General features: G+C 43.1%; 3 protein-coding genes across 3 annotated transcripts; 1 reads left to right on the forward strand and 2 right to left on the reverse strand.

Moving 5' to 3' along the window:
- The first annotated feature begins 2,312 nt into the window (after positions 1 to 2,312).
- On the forward strand, positions 2,313 to 3,389 carry hbae5 (hemoglobin, alpha embryonic 5). The gene is made up of 3 exons (XM_012866336.3): positions 2,313 to 2,481; positions 2,883 to 3,090; positions 3,180 to 3,389. The coding sequence occupies exons 1-3, from the start codon at positions 2,387 to 2,389 to the stop codon at positions 3,306 to 3,308; spliced, it is 432 nt and encodes a 143-aa protein (XP_012721790.1). The 5' UTR covers positions 2,313 to 2,386; the 3' UTR covers positions 3,309 to 3,389.
- Positions 3,390 to 3,431: 42 nt separating this feature from the next.
- LOC105928812 (aquaporin-8) lies at positions 3,432 to 6,457 on the reverse strand. Its single transcript, XM_012866326.3, has 5 exons — positions 5,865 to 6,457; positions 5,626 to 5,752; positions 5,328 to 5,542; positions 3,722 to 3,856; positions 3,432 to 3,628 (listed from the first exon to the last, which is right to left on the reverse strand). Exons 1-5 carry the CDS (start codon positions 6,119 to 6,121, stop codon positions 3,583 to 3,585), a joined length of 780 nt encoding a protein of 259 aa, XP_012721780.2. The 5' UTR covers positions 6,122 to 6,457; the 3' UTR covers positions 3,432 to 3,582.
- Positions 6,458 to 10,499: 4,042 nt separating this feature from the next.
- Positions 10,500 to 19,849, reverse strand: lcmt1 (leucine carboxyl methyltransferase 1). Its single transcript, XM_012866381.3, has 11 exons — positions 19,460 to 19,849; positions 16,465 to 16,556; positions 16,235 to 16,356; positions 16,078 to 16,154; positions 14,455 to 14,516; positions 14,258 to 14,360; positions 13,682 to 13,802; positions 13,108 to 13,209; positions 12,898 to 12,989; positions 12,099 to 12,196; positions 10,500 to 10,819 (listed from the first exon to the last, which is right to left on the reverse strand). Exons 1-11 carry the CDS (start codon positions 19,543 to 19,545, stop codon positions 10,797 to 10,799), a joined length of 978 nt encoding a protein of 325 aa, XP_012721835.2. The 5' UTR covers positions 19,546 to 19,849; the 3' UTR covers positions 10,500 to 10,796.
- Positions 19,850 to 24,063: the final 4,214 nt, after the last annotated feature.

Here is a 24,063-nt window from a genome sequence, read left to right on the forward strand (position 1 = left end):
CCTGATGCTGCCACCGCCGTGTTTCACTGTGGGTGTGATTGAGCTTTGGGTGTTGCACTGTTTGTTTTTTTGCACTAAACATACCTGTTTAAATTCTGGCCTAAAATATCCACTTTGGTTTTATCTGCTTATGAGGATTTTAGGCCTGGATGGTTTCTGACAGGCAGGAATTCTGCATCAATACCAGATTATCCAATGTTGCTCAGGGTCCCTGCACAGCTTTGCATTAAATGTAACCTTTTCCTGTTGGGCTGCACAAATTAGACAAAAATCTAAATTACAATATATTTCAACAATAATTGTGATTTAATTTACACGTTTCTCTGCTTTAACCCCAAGCAACAAAACTGTCCCGTAGATAAAGAAGTTTGTAAACCAGAACTATTTAAACCAAGAAATTGAACTGCTTTATTGATCAGAATATTATTATTTGAGAGAATAACTTGTTGAGTTGAACATCAATCCTTGTTGAACATAAAGTGAAACCAGCTAACCAGTCTATGTATTGTACTGTAAATGTAACAGTCTGACCAGAACTTAATGATGTGGTGAGATTCCTGAAAGTTTCTGGTAAAAACTATGATTATATAAAAACTCTAAAACCATTAGGTTACTGGAGTATATCAGGATCTAATTTTCTCACTATATTGAGTTCTACTGTTCTTCAATTATGCATTATGTGTTGTCATTTCTGCTTTAACTTTCTGTTCTCTCTCTTTTCTCTTCATAGTAGGTACACCTGGTCTGGCGTTCTGTTAACTTTGACATCATCCAGAGAAGACGACTCACCCGCTACTACCATCTAATGTAGAACAGATTACTAGATCAATGTGTGCTTCTGTGCTTTTTTGTTTCTCTTGTTGTGTCTCTGTTCTGTCTTCTGTAACCCCAGTCGGTCGAGGCAGATGACCGTTCATACTGAGCCCGGTTCTGCCGGAGGTTTTTTTTTCCCGTTAATGGGTGGTTTTTCTTCCCACTGTCGCTTCATGCTTGCTCAGTATGAGGGATTGCAGCAAAGCCATGTACAATGCAGATGACTCTTCCTGTGGCTCTACGGTTCCCCAGGAGTGAATGCTGCTTGTCGGGACTTTGATGCAATCAACTGGTTTCCTTATATAGGAAATTTTTGACCAATCTGTATAATCTGACCCAATCTGTATAATATGATTGAACTTGACTTTGTAAAGTGCCTTGAGATGACATGTTTCATGATTTGGCGCTATATAAATAAAATTGAATTGAATTGAATTGAATTAATAAAACTAGATTATCTCTCTGCTGCAGCTCTCCTCCCTTCCATGTGGAGCAAACCCACTTTAGACATAATTACCGACACATAAAGGTCGTCTGATCTGTTAAATGCTACATAGTTAAAAATTACACACCTCTGTGATTTGGAGACTGTGTTTTTTTAAATTGTGATTATATTACAAGTTTGATTAATTGTTCAGCCCTAATTTTAGGCCTGGATAGTTTCTGACCCATAGCCCTTCTCTTCAGTCTAGTTATATTGAGAATATTAGAAACAGTTTATTATTCCATCCACCTTGACAAAAGCCCAGTTCCTGCTGTAAATCATCCCCTCAGCATGATGCTGCCACCACAGCGCTTCACCATCAGAATTGTGTCATTTTAGTGAGATGAGGTGATGTTTCTGTTCAGACCATTATAGATAGCTGATAGGACGTCTGAGCACGAGAAATCTGAATTCTGAAAGTAAATGAAAGGTTTTAAAGTTCTGTGGAAACTGATCCGAGCACGTTGTTCCAGATATTTGCTATTTCTACTTTTCCCTTTAACAGATGTCTTTGTTTTACATTTGAATTATGCAAACTGTAAATATGGGGAAAATGAAAGGAGAGTCACATTTCTTTACATTACAAAACAGATTTCCCTCTGAAGACACTTCGATATTTCATAGATGAATTTCATGAATCTTAGTTTTCTAATTATTCAGTGAAAGTGGATGTAATGTAGTTGGATAACTTTCCGTGATGATATATTGTCGTATTACCTCTACCCTGCACCTGTCTCACCTGTCCTATTCTTCTGGTGGGCTCTGACCTGAGGTGACCTGCCATGTCCTCTTGCACCTCAGTTTTTCTCTTTACCTCTAAATACCTAAATTCTGGACACACATGCAATGAAAACGTGAATGCTCGTGTTTTTGCCAACCGACGCCCGTGATGTGTCCCGCTGATAGAGCCTCTCCCCCTGGCATCCCGCCACCAAACCTCCTATCAGGCAGGTTTGAGAGGTCCTATCTGCGTCAATGGACGCGGCCTGGCACCCGTTGGCGTGGGTGTGACTCTGGGCCAACTGAATTTAAGTGAATCCAGGATTCACCGTCTCAATCAGGGAGAGACAGAGAAAGAAGCGAGCAGACATGAGTTTGACGCAGAAGGACAAGGCTGCTGTCAAGGCGCTGTGGGCCAAGATCTCCAAGGGAGCTGATGCCATTGGGGCAGATGCTCTGGCCAGGTACGTGGCTCCGCAGCTGTAGTCTTACACTACGAAAACAATCAGGTAGAATGTAAGCCATGTAATCTGTGTAATAATATGCAAACATTTTCTATGGCTAAGCAGCTAAAAGTCACAACTGGATTTGTTAAACTCGCACTAATTGTTAGGATAATTTTGCTCATATAATCTGTCCTGATTTAACAACACAATAGCTTTTCAAATTGCAAACTTTACCTTTTAAAAATAGCAAAGCTTGTTTGGATTATTGGCCCTTATGGTTTCATTTGTGTGATGTTCACGCCCAGATAGAAACCTAAAGCCTGCAGGGCTCCAGGTGAGCAGCCTCTCTGTCCCGCTGCTTCCTGTTTTATAAGTAGCGCTGGAGCTTCTGTGACCTCTGACCTCTGCCATCCTCACAGGATGCTCGTCGTTTACCCCCAAACCAAGACCTACTTCGCCCACTGGCCTGACCTGAAAGCCGGCTCTGCCCCCGTGACGAAGCACGGGAAGAAGATCATGGGTGGAGTCGCTCAGGCCGTGGCAAAGATCGACGACTTGGGCAGCGGCCTGCTGGAACTCAGCGAGCTTCACGCCTTCCAGCTGAGGGTGGACCCGGCCAACTTCAAGGTACTGCTCAGCTGGCACCAGACTAATCACTTGATTCATTGGCTTTAAATGAGTTTCCTGTTTTGAACCCTGCAATGTTTCCTCCACAGATCCTGGCCCACTGCCTCCTGGTGGTCATCTCCTCCATGTACCCCAACGACTTCACCCCTGAGGCCCACGTTGCCTTCGATAAATTCCTCTCCAACGTGGCTCTGGCTCTGTCTGAGAAATACCGCTGAGCCGGGCAGAAACACCGACGGTGCACGGAGAAATAAAGAGCATGCTGCCCGATCTGTCTTAATGTGTGGAATCACTTTGAAACGTCCATTTTCAAAATAAACAAGTGAGGAAAAAGTAAAAAAAACTTTAACTTCTGTTTTTATTACACGTAAAAGAAGTCAGCATGAAACGGAAAAGTCTTCTCCAAATAGAACATAAAACATTTTATGAGTCAAAGGTATGCAGTGATAATGTTTACAGCTTCAGCGTCACCTCCATGACAATAAACTGTAATTATGATTTCATAACAACTCGTAACTTATTATCTCCCAGGATGAGCCTGAAACAGAGGGGGGGGGGGGGGGGGTTATTATGGTGTCAGTGTGGTTGGCTCAGCCCATCACAATGCTACGTATTAATGTGAAGCAGGTACCTGACCAAGGCTGCGGCCACTACTGCCCCCCCGACGGGGCCCACCCAGTACACCCAGTGGTAGGTCCAGTAGTTGCTCATCACGGCTGGACCGAACGCCCTGGCAGGATTCAGACAAGTTCCCGATACGTCCGCTCTGCGCAGCCACAGCATAAAGCCACGTGTTATATACCATAAATGATTGTTATATTCAGAAGAGTTAAATATAATACAAATAATAACCTCCTTGTTCAGAGCTTTGGGACTATTAACCGTAAAATTCTGACTTAAATATAAGTCTGAAATTCTAAAACCATCAAATCGTACATTTATTTCTTAATATTGTTGCTTAAGTATAACAGAAGGAAAGTAGATGCAACATAAACTCAAATAACCCATGTCACCTGCTCTATATTATAGTTATATTTTAATTTACATTGATACTTTAATATTGACACATTATATTTTACAAACTGAAATTCTGCTTTTATCTGAAGCAGACTACTTTAGTTCTTTAAAACTCTCCTGGCCCGAGTTTTTAAAAACAATCTGCTTTGATTTGATTGGACAGAAAATGCAAAGTTCAATGTAATTAACAGTCTATATTTTATGTGTTAAAGAATAGAATAAAATAATGATAGAGGAAAGAATAATTATGGTAAAAAGGTCAGAAGGCAGTAAAACTCTCTTCCACTGTTGCTTCATGGAAAATTCAGTGGAGGGAAAACCTCAGTTAGCTGGTAATGAAACACCGGTTCGGTATACGAAAAGCCTTAATGCCAGACAGACGTCATCTCTCACAGATATAAACAGTTTCAGTTTCAGTTGTTTTAAATTGCTAAAATCAGCCAGAACTGGGCCTGTTGGACCAGCTGTTAGCCTTCACACACAGCTGGACTATCACTGACCATACGATGGTAGGTTCTCATCAGGACTTCACAATCCTAGTGGTCCAGTAGAAAGCAACCAGACTTCATCTCTTGTGACGTTTTAGCTTTCATCAAAAAGGCTTCTACAGGTTTAGACATGGTTGGAAGTAACAAGCTTGTAAGTTTTAGACAGAACCCAAACGGGGCCGTTAAGGTCACTGATGGAGTCGTTACGACACATCAGCCACTGACCTGCCACCTCTTCTTCTCATTGTTGTGTTTTAAAGCAGAAATCCACAGAGGGTTAGGGTTAGGGGTTCGGTGTCAGGTTTCGTCTCAACGTCTCACACGGCATCGTTAGGGACATGTTTGGATCATCAGGAAACAACGACACAAACATGAAGCTGAGAAGAGGGCGGGACCAGCGACTCATGTGACCTAATCACCTCGTTAGTGAACTCAACAGCCTTGTTGGTGTGATTGTTCTGAGCACAGAGCTGAAGAAGATGACGGGTGAAACGTCTCCAAGAAGCAAGACAAGTCCAGTTTCCTTCTACTAAACGCGTAGGGCCATCACCGTTGATAAATAACTTTACTGGACCGCAGTTCAGGAAATCACGCCTCCTCCTCCAGCCATCTCTGACTCGCCGTAGCTCTAAAGACCCAAAGTCTATAAGGTTTATTTCTACGTGCAGGAAGGCCTTACAGGAGATGAAAGGTTAATGGTGCTAATAGCCCCCCCCCCCCCCATCAGCTCACCCTGCCAGGATGTTGACGATGACAGTGCAGCCCACTAGAAAGGGGGCGAGCGGTGTCTTGGTCCGGCTGTTGACTGCCGCCATCAGCACCACCATGGTCACCAGGCAGGTCATGGCCACCTCTGCGAACAGAGCCCTGTACAGCTGGCTGTCTGCCTTGAGGACGTCAAAAGCTGCTCCTGTGGCGTTGGTGAAGCGCTCAGCGCTGGTCATCAGCTGCGAGGCGGAGGGAGAGATGCTCAGGGTTCAGGTGAGCGGGGAGCTTTCAGAGTGTTTAGCTGCTGACAGCCGACACCAACCTTGGCCATTCCTGCTCCAAGGACTCCTCCAATCAGCTGGCATATCAGGTAGGGCCCCACCATCACCAGCTCCATGCCTCCACACAGGTAGATAGCAATAGTGAAGGGAGGGTTGAAGTGGGAGCCGCTTCAGGGAGAAAATGCCAAATTGTTACAAAATTATTACAAAATGTGATTTTTGAATGAATTTAAGAAAGAATCTGAGGATGTGGCTGTGTTTGATTCTATTGCCCACTAACCTGATGCTGTCCATGACGGCCACCAGCACGGCCACAGCCAGGCCGTGCACCAGCGCCGGCTGCAGCCGTCCAGTCGCCGGCTCGTTCTCAATGACGGAAACGCAGCCGATGAACACAAAGAACATGGTCCCCACCATTTCCGCCAGGCACGGCTGGTACAGTCTCTCATACTTGTTGTGAGGCTTGGAGGTCGGCTTCTTAGCTGTCCCCATGAGGGCAGAATCTGGACCCTCCATTTCCATTTTCTCTGCACCCATGGCTGCTGCTGCTCTCCCTTCACCTCGGCCTCCACATGCGGCACGTACACCGTATCCTGTCTGCTGACTGAGGCAAAGGGGCTGCTAGGCGTTGCTTACTTATAGCTGTCACCTGCAGATGACTGGTGGTGAGAATCCAAAGGTGAAGGATAGTCGACTATCTCAGGCCAGGAGGTCTTAAAGCCAAGGAACCTGGCAGCAGTCCAGCTCCATTAAACCACTGTCCTCAAAGAGCGAACCCTTAAAATCCACGATTGCAGAAAGGATTAAAAGATTCAAAGCAAAGCAAAGCTGTCTAGACTAACCACACTCAGAGGGCTCAGGTTAAACTGTTGTTTAATCACTAAAATCCTCACCTAAGCTTTGTTTGGCTGCACAGGTGAGGCAGCAATAACTGAGGGAAGCCTGTGTAGATAAGAGCTGCACAGGCTGCAACAAATCAGAGGTCAGCGTCTCGGTGACTCCCATGTTCTCCAAACAACACTAAACGTAATTTTTCTGTGCACTTCAAAGCTTAAACCAGCTGTTTCTGCTAAAAGGTGATCTTTAGTCACTTTAGTACATTTTAATTTTAATGTGGTGCGCCAACTTTTAAGGCTTCTATAATTAAATTTCAGATGTTCTGCAATAATTCAGCTAGGGCTCTAAGTTACTCTATTACTATTACTAGTTTCTGCAGTTGTCTAGGTCAAAGGTTCTACAGCAGCTCCACCTTGGGCAACTAAAGATTTATCTGGATTGCCCTGTTTCCAGGGTAGATTTATTATTCCACATTCATCTCCAATAAGTTAGAGGAATGTAAAATATCTGTACACAGAGAAACACGTTGTTTCTTTTAGCCAATCAGGAAGCTTCTGCTGTAATTCCAGCTAAATATTGGACCAATCACTGTGGTAGAAAAAGTAGAGCTCATTTAAACTGAATCCAGCTTTTAAGATCAGAGCACTAAATTTCAATCGGGTCTGATTTCAGTGCAGAACCTTAATGTCAGTCTGCAGATGAGTCCAACCAGCTGAAAACATTTAGATTTACACCTCTGATTTCATAATTCCAGGTATTTTTGTCCAAATCAGCCCAGCAGTGGTGGCAGCATCATCCCCAAGCATGATGCTGCCACCACTTTGTCCAAGCAGCTCCATCTTTGTCTGTGTTTCTCCACTTGGCTTCTCTATGTAAGAAGCTTTCCATTTTTGCTGTTTGTGTTCATTCAGGTTATAATTGTCTGATATTTAAAGTTGTTTGATGATCTGAAACCTGAAAGTGAGGCAAACAACAACAGAAAAAAAAATCTGTGAGTGGGTAAATACTATTTCACAGCACCTGGGGAGCGGTTTACTGAACTTAGCTCTTTAATTAGTGAATTTTTCACTTTGCATCAAAGCGCACCGCTTTATGATCCTGTTTCTAGCTTCATATTAAAGTTGTGACCCGTGACCTTGTTTCCCCAGTAAAACAATGAGGATGCAGTTTTTCACTGAAGGCTTTAAAACCAAACAACAGAGACTGAAACTATAAAGATAACAGACATTTGATCCAGATGTGTAGAAAGTTTATTATCAGGTTTCTCTGCTCTGCCTCCAGGTCGACGCAGCAACCAGATTCCAGTCTAAACCAAAACGTGACAATCGTTAAAATTCATTTAACAGAAAAACATTACATAAACTGCATGAAAGAGAAAAGCTGCCATGAAATCAGTCAGAACGTTGTCCTTCTCCAGCTCGCCCATCAGGACGGACCTTTACTTCAGAACAAGTCAAGTTCTCTGGTCACCAAAATACAACCTGGAAAGAAATCTCTTGCTTTTGTTGCTTAATAATATGACATTTAAGAACAATGAAGTATTTTTCATTTTCCCCTTCAGATTCTCATCAGGAAAACCTTCAATACGCTTAAAAACAACACAACAAATATTAAAGATTCAGGGTCTGCTCCCTTTGTAATAAAGCCACATTAAATACATTCAGCCCTCGGTTTTTAACGTTGCCTTATTGGTTCCTGCAGTGAAAACACCTGATTAGAAGCTAATGTGGGTCTCTGAGCGCGCCCCCGTTCTGCTTTTTAATGCGTCACTCGGTTTGTTTAAACTCCATAGTTAAAATTTAGGAGAAATAATATAAAACTTGTTGATCAGAATCTGCCAAACAAACATTTAAATGAGAAGAATCAACTTTCTATGTTTCACGAGAGAAATTACAAGATAACTAGAAATCCCTGAATATTTAAATCAAAAACTTTGAATTAATTAGTCTATTATCATATGGATGTTTTATCTGAACCTAATTATTACTTGCTTGTCATTTAAATGCATAAAAGAAGGATTAGGCACCAAAACTGGCTCCAAACCAGCCCAGTGCACCACATCCTGCTAAATGCGGCCCTGGTGGTACCTCCAACACTTTCATAGAAAATAATAAAATGATACGGTTCTCTGAGTAGATCATGTTTTTAAAAAACAATCAGAGTTTATTGACTTTTCTAAGGCATCTGTAACTCGCCGTTTTTCTGGGGTACAGCAAGGATGTGACAGAGTTCTGTCTATCAGCTACTCCTAAAAATGGGAAAAACAGCCGAGCACGGGAGACGGATGCTGATCCGTAAAATTTAAGGAACGCAGCGACTAATCTGCACTCAGAGGAACGATCAAAAACGTTTGGAATAACCGGAGCTGCTTCTTCAGCAGGCGACCCAGAGAGTGAGTTTGGACCAGGACCAGCGTTTCTGACCGGGTCTTACTCTGGTGCAGGCAGCGCCGACCGGCTGGGCCAGGATGTAAAGCTGCAGCAGCTCCATCCCTGCAGGGTTAAAGTCCCCCACCGCAGTAAACATCATGGACTTTACTCTGTCCACCATAACCAGGCTAATAAAGAGGTGATAACAGCTGGTATCTATTAGACGGAGGATAAACAGAGTAATGAGAGCAGATCAGCATAAAAACACTCTGAGCTGCGTTAATCCAGCTGAGTCTTGACCTTTAACCCTTAAATATTTAGACTGCACTGAAGACAAACACGTTAATCCTGGCTGATGTGGAACAAGACATACATCCAATCTGTCCTCTGCTCGAGATTCAGGGAAGAAAGAAGATGAAATCAAATAAAAAAAGAGATCAGCAGATGCACTAACCTGACTGGGCTGGACGCCACAGCAGGACGCCGCCAGTAATCAGAAGCTGATGAAATCCCAGGACAACCAGCCTCTGCCGTAGTTTATACGGGAAACATCAACGGGTCAGACCAAACGAGTCAGAAAAATAAAAACGCTTCGTGACCTTTTCTACATTTTATCCCATTAAAGCACAAACTGGTGGCATTTAATGTGGCAGAGCTAAACTAAGCAGCGCATAACTGTGACATGGAAGGAAAATTAAGATTAGGGTGATGGTAAGGAGGTTTCCCAGCATCAAAGTTTCTTCACTAAAGATAAATCATCAGAACACCAGAAACATGCAGGAAGCCATGCAGCGGATTGAAGGTTTTGCTGGAACTCCAGAGGATTTTTCCACAGGTCTGGATCATTTTTAACATGCTATTAAAAAAAAAATCAACATAAAACAAGTAATTTATTGCTTTATATACTGTTTCTCCATTTACATACCTTTATTATAATCTGACAGTTGCTTGTCTCAAATTAGAATCTGGTTCTGATGAGGCTAATTTTAGATTAAAATTTAAATATTTACCCAAATAACTTTTGGGTAAATATTAGACACTTTTCATAATTTTTTTATTGATCTTGTGTAATATTTGAATCTTAAATTTGTTGTGAGAAAACCATAATTAACAGAAATAAAGACGTAAAAACATCAGTCTGTTTACTTAATCTGTATAATGTTCCTTCAGTGATGGAGCTCCTGAAATAAATTAACTATTAACTGACATTTATTTAATGGGTCTGTAAATCTGCCAAGGCTATAATTAATTATAATTAATTTCAGACGTTATTTTCTGTTAATGTAAATGAAACAGAGAATTCATTACTTTTCTGAACTGATTCTCCTTTTATCTTGTTTTATTATTTTGCTGATAGATGCCTGCCTAATGAGAAACAAGCTTCTTCATTTAATAACTAATTTATAATAACAGCGTCATGGGTAAATCTGGTCAGACCTGGACATCCACACAAGGAGCAAGTAGAAAAATGTCTTTAAACGTAAATTTACTGTTTGGGTAAAGGTGATGTTCATCAATGGAAGAGAGAAAGACGTGGAGATCTCAGCAGAGTTGATTCTCACAGGAAGAAACTAAATGTGGGAAACTTAGATGACTGTTTCAGCTCAGCAGCGCCAGTTTGCAGCTATGAGGATAAAAATGACCGGCTGGGTTCCTCAGTCTTCATGTTCTCTAAAGAACCTCTGAGGTAAAACACCAAACAAATGAAATCCTTCACTTCTCTCAGGCTTTAATTTAACAGACGAGCAGATCATGTGAAAACAGCTTTACATCTTAAATATCTTTGCTTTTTTGTCTTTTTACAGTCAGCATCTGGTACCAGAGGTGCACCAGACTTCCTCCCAGTCCTGACGGCGTTTACACCTCAAACACTAACGGCTTCTACAGGGAAGCAGACGGCTCATGTCAGGAGGTCTCGCATCGCCACACCTCCCAGGAGACGAGGTCCTCCTCGGTCGGACCTCCTCCTGCTGATTCTGCCAAACCCGTGCGTCACGTTTCCCCACTCAGAACGCCACCTGCGACAGACCTGAGGAGACAGAACCCGCTCTGGTTAACGAGGAACTGCAAAATCTAAATATGTGAAAGATTTAAGACACATCAGCAAACTAAACACGGCGCGGGGCTAAAAGGCGGCGCAGAGCGCTCTGGAGCGCAGCCGGCTCTTAGCGCAGCCGCCTCCTAGCGCAGCCGCCTCTTCGCGGAGCCGCTTCTTAGCGCAGCCGCCTCCCAGCGCAGACGCGTCCTAGCGCAGCCGCCTCCCAGCGCAGCCGCCTCCCAGCGCAGCCGGCTCCCAGCGCAGCCGCCTCTTAGCGCAGCCGGCTCCCAGCGCAGCCGGCTCCCAGCGCAGCCGGCTCCCAGCGCAGCCGCCTCCCAGCGCAGCCGCCTCTTAGCGCAGCCGCCTCCCAGCGCAGCCGCCTCCCAGCGCAGCCGCCTCCCAGCGCAGCCGCCTCCCAGCGCAGCCGCCTCTTAGCGCAGCCGCCTCCCAGCGCAGCCGCCTCCCAGCGCAGCCGCCTCCCAGCGCAGCCGCCTCTTAGCGCAGCCGCCTCCCAGCGCAGCCGCCTCCCAGCGCAGCCGCCTCTTAGCGCAGCCGCCTCCTAGCGCAGCCGCCTCCTAGCGCAGCCGCCTCGCAGCGCAGCCGCCTCCCAGCGCAGCCGCCTTCCAGCGCAGCCGCCTCCCAGAGCAGCCGCCTCCCAGAGCAGCCGCCTCCTAGCGCAGCCGCCTCCTAGAGCAGCCGCCTCTCAGCGCAGCCGCCTCCCAGCGCAGCCGCCTTCCAGAGCAGCCGCCTCTTAGCGCAGCCGCCTCCCAGCGCAGCCGCCTCCCAGCGCAGCCGCCTCCTAGCGCAGACGCCTCCCAGCGCAGCCGCCTCCCAGCGCAGCCGCCTCTTAGCGCAGCCGCCTCCCAGCGCAGCCGCCTCCCAGCGCAGCCGCCTCCTAGCGCAGCCGCCTCCTAGAGCAGCCGCCTCCCAGCGCAGCCGCCTCCCAGCGCAGCCGCCTTCCAGCGCAGCCGCCTCCTAGAGCAGCCGCCTCCCAGCGCAGCCGCCTCCCAGCGCAGCCGCCTCCCAGCGCAGCCGCCTTCCAGCGCAGCCGCCTCCCAGAGCAGCCGCCTCCCAGAGCAGCCGCCTCCTAGCGCAGCCGCCTTCCAGCGCAGCCGCCTCCCAGAGCAGCCGCCTCCCAGAGCAGCCGCCTCCCAGCGCAGCCGCCTCTCAGCGCAGCCGACTCCCAGCGCAGCCGCCTCCCAGCGCAGCCGCCTCCTAGCGCAGACGCCTCCTAGCGCAGCCGCCTCCTAGCAGAGCACCGGTGTCTCACCCAGGCTGAGTTTGTCCTTGGTGGCCCAGCAGATGCAGTAGTGCTGAAGAAGCTGCTGCAGCAGCTCTTTTTCATCTAGGAACTCCAAACGCTCGATTCTGCAGAAGAGAAATAATCCAAACGCGTCACTGTGGCAAGAAGAAACGACAACGCAACTTAAACGAGATTAGCTTCTGAGAAAAGGAAACTAGAACAAAGTGATGAGGGAATAGAAAATTAAAGATTAAAGAAGATGTTTGGTGGCACGGCTGCTAAAGGTGCTTAGAAAGCCTTTAAAGGAACTTTTATTATTATTGCAGAAATACAAAATCACCTTGAACATTTTAGGGTAAAGCATCTGATTAGACTGACTCAGCAGAAAATCCAACATAGAAACTTGTAACTGTTAAATCCTCTCAGCCGTATTTATTGCCACCTCTGCTGGTATTTTGATGAAAGGTCCTAATGTCTTTGCAGAGAAAATAAACCCCCAGCATCACTCATCCTCATCATTCGTATCTCATCACACGATAGTTTCTAAAAAGACTTTATGATTTTGGTTTAATTCTAGCAAAGCACACAGCTCCAGTTAAAGTCTCAGCAGCATTTAAGCGAAGAAGGAAAGCTCCCCAAAAACAGAATGAAACAAACTGATATTATTAAAACCTACATTAAAATATAACATATAAACAAATGCAGTGAAATAAAAAAACATTAAATATGGGTGTAATTCCAGGCGTCAGCGGCTCAGTGGTGTCAGATGCATGTGGAAGGTTGTGTATACCAAGCCCCCCCCACAGAGATGCTCAGCAGGCTCTACCTCGCCACATCCTCCTGAGGGAGAACGCTGTAGACCGTCATCATATCCAGAGCGTCGGCATTCTCCCAGCCCGTCTTCAGGAAACGTTCCCTCTGCAAACACAGCAGAGAGCTCGTTAACAGGTGGAACAGCTCGTTATCTAGCTCCTTAACGAGCTCTTTTTAATTAGCGGCTGCGGTTCTGTGTGGTTGGAGAGAAGCTGGAAGTTACCTGAGAGTCCAGAGACTGACAGGCCTCGACTCCAGCCAGCGAGCACTGGCGCCTCTGCAGGTTCTCCACCATCACCTGGCCGAAGCGGTCGCTCATGTTCACCTGGACGACAGAGCAAAGGTTCCACACGGTTCCACACGGTTCCACAGCAAAGATCTCACATGCTGCTTCAAATCCTTTCAAGACACAGTGCTGTGAAAAAGTATTCACTCCCTTACTGGCGCCTCCCTTTCTGCCTTGCTTCAATCTTTCAGATCTTCAAACAGATTTTAATATCAAAGAGAAACTGACTAAATACAAAAAGCAGTTTTCAAATGACCGTTTTTTAAATAAAAATAGCTCCAAATTAACGTGTCCCTGAATGGAAAAGTTATCACACCCCTTGCAGAATGCTGAATTTCCTGATTAAACATGTTTTTCTGGTTCTACTGAGGTCAGTTAGTGTTTTCCCATGAGGCTCAGCGCTTTATACGCACACAGTGAGCGCCCCCATGTGGTCAGATAGCGGTTAATGGAGGGCACGGTGTGATCTGAAAGCCCCGGTCACCAGAGAGCAGCCGGGATGCGTTTTTACCTGTTCGTAGTTTATAAACATGGCGGTGTGAAAGGTTTCTGCCGCCCAGCGAATCAGGCTGGAGGACTGCGCCGGGGTCATGTAAACCAGCACACACTCTGATAAGAGCAACGTGGGCAACCTGCAGCCGAGGGAAACATCATTAGATCCCATTTCACACACGGCCCGCGTTTCTGCCGCCGCCGTCACCCAAATACAACTTCCTATAAATAGTTTCCAAATGGGAATAAACCCATAAGGCCTTTCCTAAAAGAGCAGATTGAGTTGCATTTTGTTTAACTATGACTCAGCACACAGGAGGTTTGGTGTTTGGGCTGAAAACACACAGAGTGGGTGTGGCATCGCCTCCAATCAGCCTCCAGATGGCTTTGGACCATCTGCGCTGCAGCCAGTCGCTCCTTCCTTACTGTGAGCGTTATCTGCAGCTGCTTACAGCCAGAGATAAGCTGCAGTTCCTGGACCTCTGCAGACGTGCTGAGAACCCGTCTGACAGCTAACAGGCGGCGGCAGAGACGCGGGTTCCATCAGCCGTGACTCAGCTCAGCGTCATTTTAGCTTCTAAAGGTCTTCACACACTCCGGGTCCAGCTGGAACTTCTTCAGCTTTTCATCCAGGCCGGAGACGTCTCTGAGGTCTGCGCCGATGATGCAGTAACGGTCCGAGTCGAGGGCGTGCGGCTCTGAAGGGAGGCGAGCACAACCACACGTTAGGTCCAGAAAACACGGCCTTTAAACCCACGCAAACCTTAGATTCACTGCAAGAAGAAGTCACACCTAGCAGCAACGTGTCGCTGGAGTGCTCGTCGATGATGGGTTTGGACAGCGGTGGTTTTGTCCTAGTCAAAGACCGAAACAAAAGCATGAGCTGAGACCGAGAGAGAAACCGGGTCATAAACCATCACAACACCAACATTCTGCTTCCAAGTGTCAGAAACACGTCACCTAATTATAAAGTTTATAGACTTAGGGCTTTATATCTACAGCAGAAACTGCTGAGAAAATGTCAGTTACTGACTCCTGGCAAAAGTATTCACACCCCTTGAACCTTTTCACATTGTATCACATTATGCTGATGTTTCTTAACATCAGGATTTATTGAGAAGACCCCACCAACATGCCTGAGGAGGAGGGAGAGGACACACAGTGTGATGTGAATATGTAGAAAGTCCCTTCACTATGAAACCTCTAAATAAACAACCAAAATAAATTAAAGGATTCAAAGGAGTCCTGCTTGCAGTTTACCACAAGTCTACTGGAGACAGAAACACGGAGAAGAAGGCGCTCTGCTCAGACGACACCAAAATCAGGCTGACGTGCAAAACTAGTCTGAACACGCTGCACCTCTGCAAATACGGCGGTGGAGAAATTTAATTTGTGTATTTAAACCACCGATTCACAACATAGCCTCAACATTTCTGCCTCTAGATGAGCAACGCTGCTAGAAACAGAAACCTGTGACTTAAATTACATTTAAAGGTGAATCTACTACGGAATAAAACACGTTAAAAATGAATCTAGAGGGCTTTTTATTTTATTTACTGCCACATAAAATGCAGGGAAGCCTGTAGAGTCTAGCTATAACCTGATCAAATGTGAAACAGCTCAAAGGGGTTTGAATAATCTTCAGGACACCATAGAGGAGAAATTAATAATTTTCATTCATGGTTATTAATTGCTTCACGTTGCTATAGAGAACTACTGAATCACAATCCTAACCCTGGTGTTCAGGACCTCTGAAGAACTGGATTGGTCCATCTCCTCCTGCAGCCTTTGCTTTGCACCACAGCCAGCAGGGGGCGCTGTCGAGCTGCTGGTTGGAAACCAGGGGGATGTGCTAGCTACCAGAAACACACGCCCATCAGTCCTGGTTCTGTGAGCTCAGCCTGTTTGGGGACGATGTCACACCAACGTGATGCAAAGCGTTTTGGTGCCATTAGCAGTAACAAGACGATTCCAGGGCGTCTCTCTCCACTTTTAGCTCCTCTAAAGTTGAAATATTTAGATTTTAAATGACTGCAGGCTGAGGGACACCAGCTGGGGCCTTATTCCTCACTCAGGTGCAACCAGAGATGATTCTGATCGGATGCATTCAGCACATCTTGACAACCAGAGGCAGGGCTGCAGACTCTCATCCCGCCTCCCTCACTCTGCTCAGATAAACCTCCAAGATAAGGAAGTTGTTGGTGCGACGCCCTGCCCTCGTTTCTGGTGATTTTCCTCTAAGCGTTTTAGCTCAGGATGCTGCAGAGGCTGAGCATTTTAAGTCTCTCTGGGAAGACCGGATGCTGCGTATCTTCCAGGAGGCTCACCTACTGACCGTCTGGCTGGGTTTTCTCACACATGCTGGGTGGAGTGGCAATAAAAGGAAAACAGAGGGACCAGCAGCAGCAGCCTTACTTTATGTAGTGTATTTTCCGGGCCACAACGGTTGGAAAGTCAACTTCAAAGAACTTGCGTGGCAGCAGGTTTTCCTCCTGATGCACAAACACACAGACGGAGTCGGATGAACAGGAGGATGTGGCTTTCAGCAGCCAAGCAGGAGATGATGACGAACCTTTAGTCTCCAGAAGGTGGTGTCCAGGCCGGCACCAAGGTTGATCACTTGACAGAGACATTGGGTTTTCTTCAGAAACGCATCGAGCAGAAGGTTGACGCCTTGAACGCGGGCGTAGTAACCTGTCAGAAAGGGCACTGTGTGTTAGCCTCTTTATATTTACGCAGCTAAAACTGTGATGATAAACGGACGGCAGTGGTGCTGGGAGGAAACAGGAAGAAGCTACTTGCCTCTGTTGATTTCGGGCGCCTTCCGTTCCCCTACGTTTCTCACAAAGTACTGGAGACACGAGTCCTTCCAGTAGCCTTTACTGGTGGCAAACCTAAAAAAGGATCATAAAGCAGATCAGTTTATTTCACAACACGACGTCTCTAGGCTCTTTATTTTAGGTCAATCCCATCAATGACTTGAAAGAGCGTGCCGCCATAGTGGACAGTTGCTGACATTGAGTGGTTGACTTTGCAGCAATCCCTCGTAGCGAGCATACCTGTAGCAACAGCAGCTTCCTGACTGGCTGGCAGCAGCCGCTGAGGCTGGGGAGCATCGTCTACCGCTTATGAATCACTTCAGATTACTTCAGAATAGTTTAGTTTAATTTGATCTAGTTCAGGTTTATTTAGTTTAGTTCAGTTCACATTAGATCAGGTTACGTCAGTTTAGTTTAGTTTGGTTAATTTCTGTTCAGTTAAATTTTGTTTAGTTCAGTTCATTTCAGTTTAATTTAGTTCTGATTAGTTCAGTTTAATTTAATTAAATTCCGTTCGGTTCACATCAGTTCAGTTCAGCTCAGATTAGATCAGGTTACGTCAGTTTAGTTTAGTTAATTTCTGTTCATTTTAATTTAGTTTAGTTCAGTTCAGATTACTTTATTTTAGTTCAGTTAATTTCAGTTTAATTTAGTTCAGTTTAATTTAATTTAATTCAGTTCAGCTCAGATTAGATCAGGTTACATCAGTTTAGTTTAGTTTAGTTTAGTTTAGTTCATTTGAGTTTAATTTAGTTTAGTTCCGTTCAGATTACTTTATTTTAGTTCAGTTCATTTCAGTTTAATTTAGTTCTGATTAGTTCAGTTTAATTTAGTTCTGACTAGTTCAGTTTAATTTAGTTAAATTCAGTTTATCTTAGTTCAGTTCAGCTCAGATTAGTTCATAATAGTTCAGTTCAGTTTAATCTAGTGTCGTTTAATTTAGTTCAATGTAGTTCTGTTCAGATTAATTTAGTTCCATTTAGTTAAATTCAGTTCAGTTTAAATTAGTTCTGATTTGTTCAATTTAGTTAAATTCAGTTTAGTCAAGTTTAGTTCAGTTCAACTCAGATTAGTTCTGAATAATTTAGTTTATTTTAGTTCAGTTCAGATTAGATGAGATTAGGTCAGTTTAGTTTAGTTAATTTCAGTTCAGTTTAATCTAGCGTCGTTTAATTTAGTTCAATGTAGCTCAGTTCAGATTAATTTAGTTTAGTTCCATTTAGTTAAATTCAGTTCAGTTTAATCTAGTTCTGATTCGTTCAATCGAGTTAAATTCAGTTTAGTTTATCTTAGTTCAGTTCAGCTCAGATTAGTTCTGAATAGTTTAGGTTAATTTAGTTTAGTCCAGCCCAGTCTATTGCCTCTAAGGGGAAACTTGTTCTCAGCAGGTGAAGTTGCACTAAATGTAGAAACAGTAATAATTGTGCTTTTCAAAAATCAAATAACAGTAAAAAAAAAACAGTAAAAAAAAAAAAAAAAACAGTAAAAACATACATAGATCTAAATATTATTCCAGCAATTTAAAAACATTAGAAAGTATTGTAAACAATTTTACAAATTAAAATATTAAAAATAGAGGAAAACCTGCATACTAACCCTGTTCAGAGTTAAATAACTCCACTCTCTGGGACAAAGGAGTTTTTAAAAAGGTTTAATTTTTTTCCAGCCTGCATCTCTTATGTGAGGGAAGCAGCTCCTATAATATACTCAGGACTGATGATCTTTCATATTTTAGAGCAGGTGGTGTCCAAACTTTTAGATGAATGGGCCAAAATTGTCAAGTCAAAGGAACTCGAGGGACAAAAAAAATAACAAATTTTTTAAACCAAAAAAAATCATGTAAATTTTTTACCTTCTCTGTAAAAGATGATCATTTTAAATAAATAAGTCAGATTTTTTGTAGAAAATGAATGTCTAAATCAATTTAGATCCAATGGTTTAAAAAGAAAAAGAGTTATGCTCATTTGTTGAATTAAAAGATGGTCATCCAGTTTGCAAATTATTTTGAATAATTTAATTTGACTCTTTAACAATAACAAGAACCGGCGCTCATTAGCAGGATGGCAGATATTCCATCTGCACCGGGGATCCTTAGGTTAGGCTAACCCTCCTGATAGACTGTAGTGGTTTTCCTTGGTAACATCCTGGTTCTCATACTGCAGCAATATGTCATTTAGTTAGTTGGTTTTATCTGCTCTGACTGATCACGTTTTCTGTGGAGTTTAATGTTTTTATTCCTTTGCTAAAGTGAAATTCTGTTCATCTGTGGCCTGTTGTCTCTCCCTGGCCCCATTCAGCAGCTGACTGAGTTGTTTTTCTGTCTATTTTAACTGGGCTCCATTGTTGTTCCTCAAGTACTGTTTGTTTTTGTTTGTTTTTTTAAGTTAAGACAAGCTTTCGACAAGCCCAGGAAACAGGGTTATCAACACAGAAAGTCATTTCAGCCTAGGCTTATCTGTGGGATGCTCGCCTCTGTTAAACATCTCCCACATTTGTCCAGGATTTTATTGTCTCCTGTTTTACATGAAACATATTGATTGAATCAAGGGAGGAATGTCTCCAGCTTGCAGTGAAAGGATGAAGGTCCTGGTGTCCTCTGGAGCTGCCAGTGGACACAGCAATGGCCTAGTCAAAGTACAGACCTAAGTCTATTTAAAAGTTTGTGACAAAATGTTAATTACTTCTCACAGACGCTTTCTGCAGCAGCTTGAACAAGTGACGCATTCTAAAAGAAAAATGTTGGTCTCTGCTGGAATGGTCCAGTCAAAGTCCGGACCTAAAACCATGTTTCCTTTATAATTACGCTGTACTTTGATCTGATCTGTTGCATAATCCCCAATTAAGTAAGTTAACGTTTGCGGTTGCAACGTGAAACAATATGAATGATTAGAGAAACGCCTGAGAAGCATAACTGTTATATTTGAAGCTATGAGCGGATCAAGGTGACAGCATCTCCTGCTGCTTTGCCGTCTTCTTACCTTTTGCAGATGGTTGCATCGTCACAGGTCGTCCTCACCGCTTCATCCGCAGTGTCAGAGTCTGTGAAGGAACGCCGAGCTGCCATTGGTGATCCTGGGGCCACAGTTATGGAGCCAGCATTAAGATCCACCTGCTCGGTTACCAGCCGCTAACAAGCTAGGTGGCTAACAGGCTAGCAGCTAACTAGCTGCTGCAGCAGCACAGCGGAGGGCCGAGGAGCTGAGAGCAGTCCTGGAGGCAGGAATTCCTCCCGAGACGCGATCTATCCACGAAATGGACCAAAATCACTGCATCAGGACGGAAATATTAGTCCAAGAGCTAATAAATAACATTCTGTTAATGAAAAACAGCAACCGGAAACACAACATGCTGTACTTCCGGTAGGCGAGTTTTCATTTCAAAATAATAACTCTTATTTCTATATCGTCAATAAACTCAGTAAATATTAGTATATGTTTGGCTTTTTGTTTTTTAAACTGCCAGATAAAAGCTGGCTTTATTAATTAATCATGGTTATCGTGACTGTGAAAACGAGTCGTGTTTTTAATATACGTATAGGTCTTTTAATCTGAAAATACCCTCATTAAAAAGAGAACACGGAACAGTTTATTAAAACATTTTTATAAAGTGTAACATGCATTACTCCGAATTATTTCCCTACTTTATCTGCAAATAGACTATGAGCAATGATGTCTCTTGATATTTGAGGCAGAAAAATATTTACCTTGCATTAATTAAATTGTTTTTTATTATGCTAATTTGTGTTCTTAATTTCGATATGTATGCACCATTTACTCTGAATATTTTTAGTAAGCATTGTATACCCAACTATCGTCGTCTTTTCTAAAATGTTCATTAAATTGTTAAGATAATAGTGAGTTATAGGAAGCACGCAGGTTTACTAAAATCAACCATGTTGAAATTTCTCTCAACAAAGATTTCAATGGATTGAAAACTGTTGTTTTAATAATTTAGAGAGGGAGAAATAATCTTTAACCGCAAAACATAAAATATGCTGTTTGATTTAAATAAGTGTATTGTACATGAAATATGCGTTTATTGTTTACATGAAATAAAGTGGAGCCAACAGCCTGTTAAAATGTCTGCTTAAATAAAAAAAATGTCATGGTAAAATTTTTATGTCACAAAAAGCTAACATTTTAAGAAGGGTGTGTTTGGGTTTATGATCCACAGTCACAAAATAAAAATTTTATAATTTAAAAAAAATATTTAAAATAATAGAAATCGAGCAAAAATGACTGAAAAAGTACTGTAATGTAGGCAAAGAGGGCCGGAGAGGCAGCATGGAGACCAAAGGTCACCATGAAGGAGCTGCAGAGGTCCACAGACTGGACGATCTGTCCATAAAACCACAATAAGCCGTACGCTCCATAGAGCTGGGCTCAATGGAAGAGTGATCAGAAAAAAAGCCCTTAGTGTTAAAAAATAAGAAGGCACGTTTTGAGTTTGCCAAAAGCCACGTGGGCAACTCTAAATATATGAAGGAATGTGCTTCAGTCAGACAAGACTAAAGCTGAACTTTTCAAACATGGCGGTGGCAGCATCATGCTTCGGGGAGGTTTTTCAGCCGCAGGTACTGGAAAACTATCCTGGGTGGTTGAAGCGATGGATTGTGTTGAATACAGGGATATTCTGGAGGAGAACCAGCGCCAGTCTGCCTGTGATTCGAGACTGGGATGGAGCTTCACCTTCCAGCAGAACAATGACCCGAATACTGATAAAGCAACATTCGATTGGTCTAAGGGAAACCTTTAAATGTGTTGGAATGGCCTAGTCAAAGTCCAGACTTCAATCCAACTGAAAATCTGTGGTTAGACTTGAAGATTGCTGTTCATCAGTAAAAAGAAACATCCAACATGGAGGAGCTGGAGCAGTTTAGCCTTGAGGAATGGATGGAAATCCCTGAAGCCAGTTGTGACGAGATCATAGAGATCGATCCAAGGACACTTGCAGCTGGAATTGCAATCCTATTTGTAGTTTGCTTCACAACAATAATTATAATATAAAACCTGGTAAAAATCTTATGTTACAAAAACTCAGTGTCTAATTCTGCTAAATGTCATTGTTTTGTTAGTGATGGTTATTGTTACTGACTTTTAATTCATGTAACATACGTATACGTATGTAAACTATGACATTTATTAGCTGAAAAGAGAATTTGTTAATTAACCTTAAGCCTTACCCTATGTCAAGAATAAGGTCAGTAGTTTGAACTATAATAAGACTCATTCATAATGTATCTGAAGAACCTAATTTCCACCTTCAAGCAGCAGAAGTGCAGATAAATTTTGAGACGTTTGTAGAAACTTGTGGTGCATTTTCCTTTCTGGCCAGTAGATGGCAGTGTACTCCTAAACTAGCAACGCTCAAAGCCAAGCATGCGTCTAAAACGTTTTCCAATGAAGTCTCCATCTTCCATACCCGCTTGTCCTTGCAGGGCGCGGTACACCCTGAACAGGTCACTGGGCAACATCAAGTCTTTGTATAAAAATTAAAATGTTTAATCAGATAAACTTGATGGAATTGGCCTACAGGTGCTTTACAAAAACACTTATCAGAGGGCTGTTTCACAAAACCAAGATAGAGGATTAAGCCGGGATTTAGATTAGAATAAATAGAACTTTATTGATCTCACAATGGAGAAATTCCCTTGTGACATCGTCTCTATTAGGCAACAGAAGGTGCACAAAGTAGGAAAAGGTGCATGAAGTATAGTGGACAGGGAAAAAGAAGAAGATATTTAAGGTGATTTAAATACAGTAAAGATGTTCCTGGTATCCTGGTTTAATTAAGAAGCAGCACATCAGTAATCATGGTGATTTATTCTGTGCAGATATCTGCTCCAGACCAGACTAACAGCTAGGTTTAGTTAATCCTGCTGCCTTCTCTGTTCAGTCAGCAGTCGCTGATCAGAAACCAACATGGTTGGTCAGTAAGAAGACTGATATGTTTCTAAGTTTGACAGAAAGCTCTTCATTAGACTACTGCTTGTATTGAGGGATAAATGGCTGATAACAAAGCAAAGGTGTTGTCAATAAAGCCTGATAATGCATCATTTTCCTGGAAATTCTGCAACTCTAGGGGACGCTTTTTTACTGACTCCTCCGGTAAACATATTTCTCCTCAAGTGCACAAAATATGTAATCTCACAGCCCCAAAAGGAAATAAATAAATTAAATAAAACTATACAAACCATACGGTTCAGTGACTTAACAACTGTTAAGGGAAAGAATGTCGTTATGTTTAATATATTTTATCATGAACAGGTAATTTCATTGTATATAAGGTGTCTTACATTAATTCTTTCGATTTGTTTTAAAGCCTATGTTTAATGTTTTAAAGACAAACAATCCTTGCATTAAATATTAGTGCCACTATTAAAATCTGATATGAGATGCTGAAAATGTTTCATCCTTCTACTGCTTTTCTTTCAGTTTTGAAAGGGTCAGTGAAACAGCGCCTTGTAGAGTTATAGAATCGGATAAATCAGAATAAATGGTTTAACACTTTTTTGCCATATAAGTAGCTCCAAACACGTGTCTTCCAGTATAATAGCAGCAGTCTTCCTTTCTTCAGTCTGATGTGCTTCGGTTACTCATAAGCCTCCATTAAAGGACGTTGCTTGCTTAGTTTTAATTGTTATGCACATAAGTCATCTTTTGTAACATCAGTGAATCTGTGATCAACCTCATGGTCTCCCGAAAAAAGCTGTGGGCATTTAGCTGAATTATTCAAACCTGACTTGATGTAGTCGGACCTCCTGACCCGGGATTGGCCTTCATTAAACGGATAAAGCTGGATGCACTGATCGCTAGTTAAAGCTGAGCTTTATCTCGATGTTAGTGATTATAGATCCTCAACTAAACAATAGTTTTACACATTACCTTTCTGTTCAAATGTCTTTTTTTGGTTTACAGCTACATTCATGACAAATGACAAATACTGTCAGCAGGTAACTTTACATCAGAGAGGACATAAATCACATGTGGGGTTCTCCAAGGTTCCATCCTGGGTTCCTCCTGTTCTAGATCTACATGCTCCTCCAGCTCAGATCATAAACATCATCAGCTACCATCACTATGCAGACGACACACAGCTCTACATCACCATGTCACCAGGTGACTATGAACCAGTTCAGCCTCTGAGGAAATAGAAGAAATCAATGCAGGATGAGACAAAATGTTCTTTAACTGAATAAAAACTAAAGTGAAGGAATAATTTCTGGACCAATAGAGGAGAGATCCAGAGTTAGCTCACAGCTTCAGCTGCTTCAGCTAGGAACCACTGATCAGGCCTGAAACCTGGGAGTAGTGATGGACTCACACCTGAACCTCCATCTGAAGACAAAGTGGACCTTCTAGAACCTGGAGAACATTTCCAGGATTAAAGGACTGATGTCTCAGCAGGATCTGGAAAAACTAATCCATGTTTATCTTTAGTAGAATCTGCTCTGCAGAACCAGAACCAGAACCAGACATGGAGAAGCAGCATTTAGTTCCTATGCTCCACTGATCTGGAACAAACTCCCAGAAAACTGGAAAAGTGCTGAAAGCCTGAGTTCCTTTAAATTAAAGTTAAAAAC

This window comes from Fundulus heteroclitus, unplaced genomic scaffold (genome assembly GCF_011125445.2).
Source record: "Fundulus heteroclitus isolate FHET01 unplaced genomic scaffold, MU-UCD_Fhet_4.1 scaffold_47, whole genome shotgun sequence".
In the NCBI taxonomy this organism is placed as follows: domain Eukaryota; kingdom Metazoa; phylum Chordata; class Actinopteri; order Cyprinodontiformes; family Fundulidae; genus Fundulus; species Fundulus heteroclitus.

Bases quoted from the DNA above. Each gene is read 5' to 3' on its own strand.
- LOC105928812 (XM_012866326.3), bottom strand. From the start codon at position 6,121: ATGGGTGCAGAGAAAATGGAAATGGAGGGTCCAGATTCTGCCCTCATG. The intron at 5,753-5,864 runs GTTAGTGGGCAA...TTCTCCCTGAAG, and splicing joins GCCGTCATGGACAGCATCAG to CGGCTCCCACTTCAACCCTC. The intron at 3,629-3,721 runs GTACCTGCTTCA...CCTCTGTTTCAG, and splicing joins GTGGCCGCAGCCTTGGTCAG to GCTCATCCTGGGAGATAATA.
- lcmt1 (XM_012866381.3), bottom strand. From the start codon at position 19,545: ATGGCAGCTCGGCGTTCCTTCACAGACTCTGACACTGCGGATGAAGCG. The intron at 16,557-19,459 runs GTAAGAAGACGG...ATCCTTTTTTAG, and splicing joins GATGCAACCATCTGCAAAAG to GTTTGCCACCAGTAAAGGCT. The intron at 16,155-16,234 runs GTTCGTCATCAT...TTTGTGCATCAG, and splicing joins CCACCTTCTGGAGACTAAAG to GAGGAAAACCTGCTGCCACG.
- hbae5 (XM_012866336.3), top strand. From the start codon at position 2,387: ATGAGTTTGACGCAGAAGGACAAGGCTGCTGTCAAGGCGCTGTGGGCC. The intron at 2,482-2,882 runs GTACGTGGCTCC...CCATCCTCACAG, and splicing joins GGGGCAGATGCTCTGGCCAG to GATGCTCGTCGTTTACCCCC. The intron at 3,091-3,179 runs GTACTGCTCAGC...TTTCCTCCACAG, and splicing joins TGGACCCGGCCAACTTCAAG to ATCCTGGCCCACTGCCTCCT.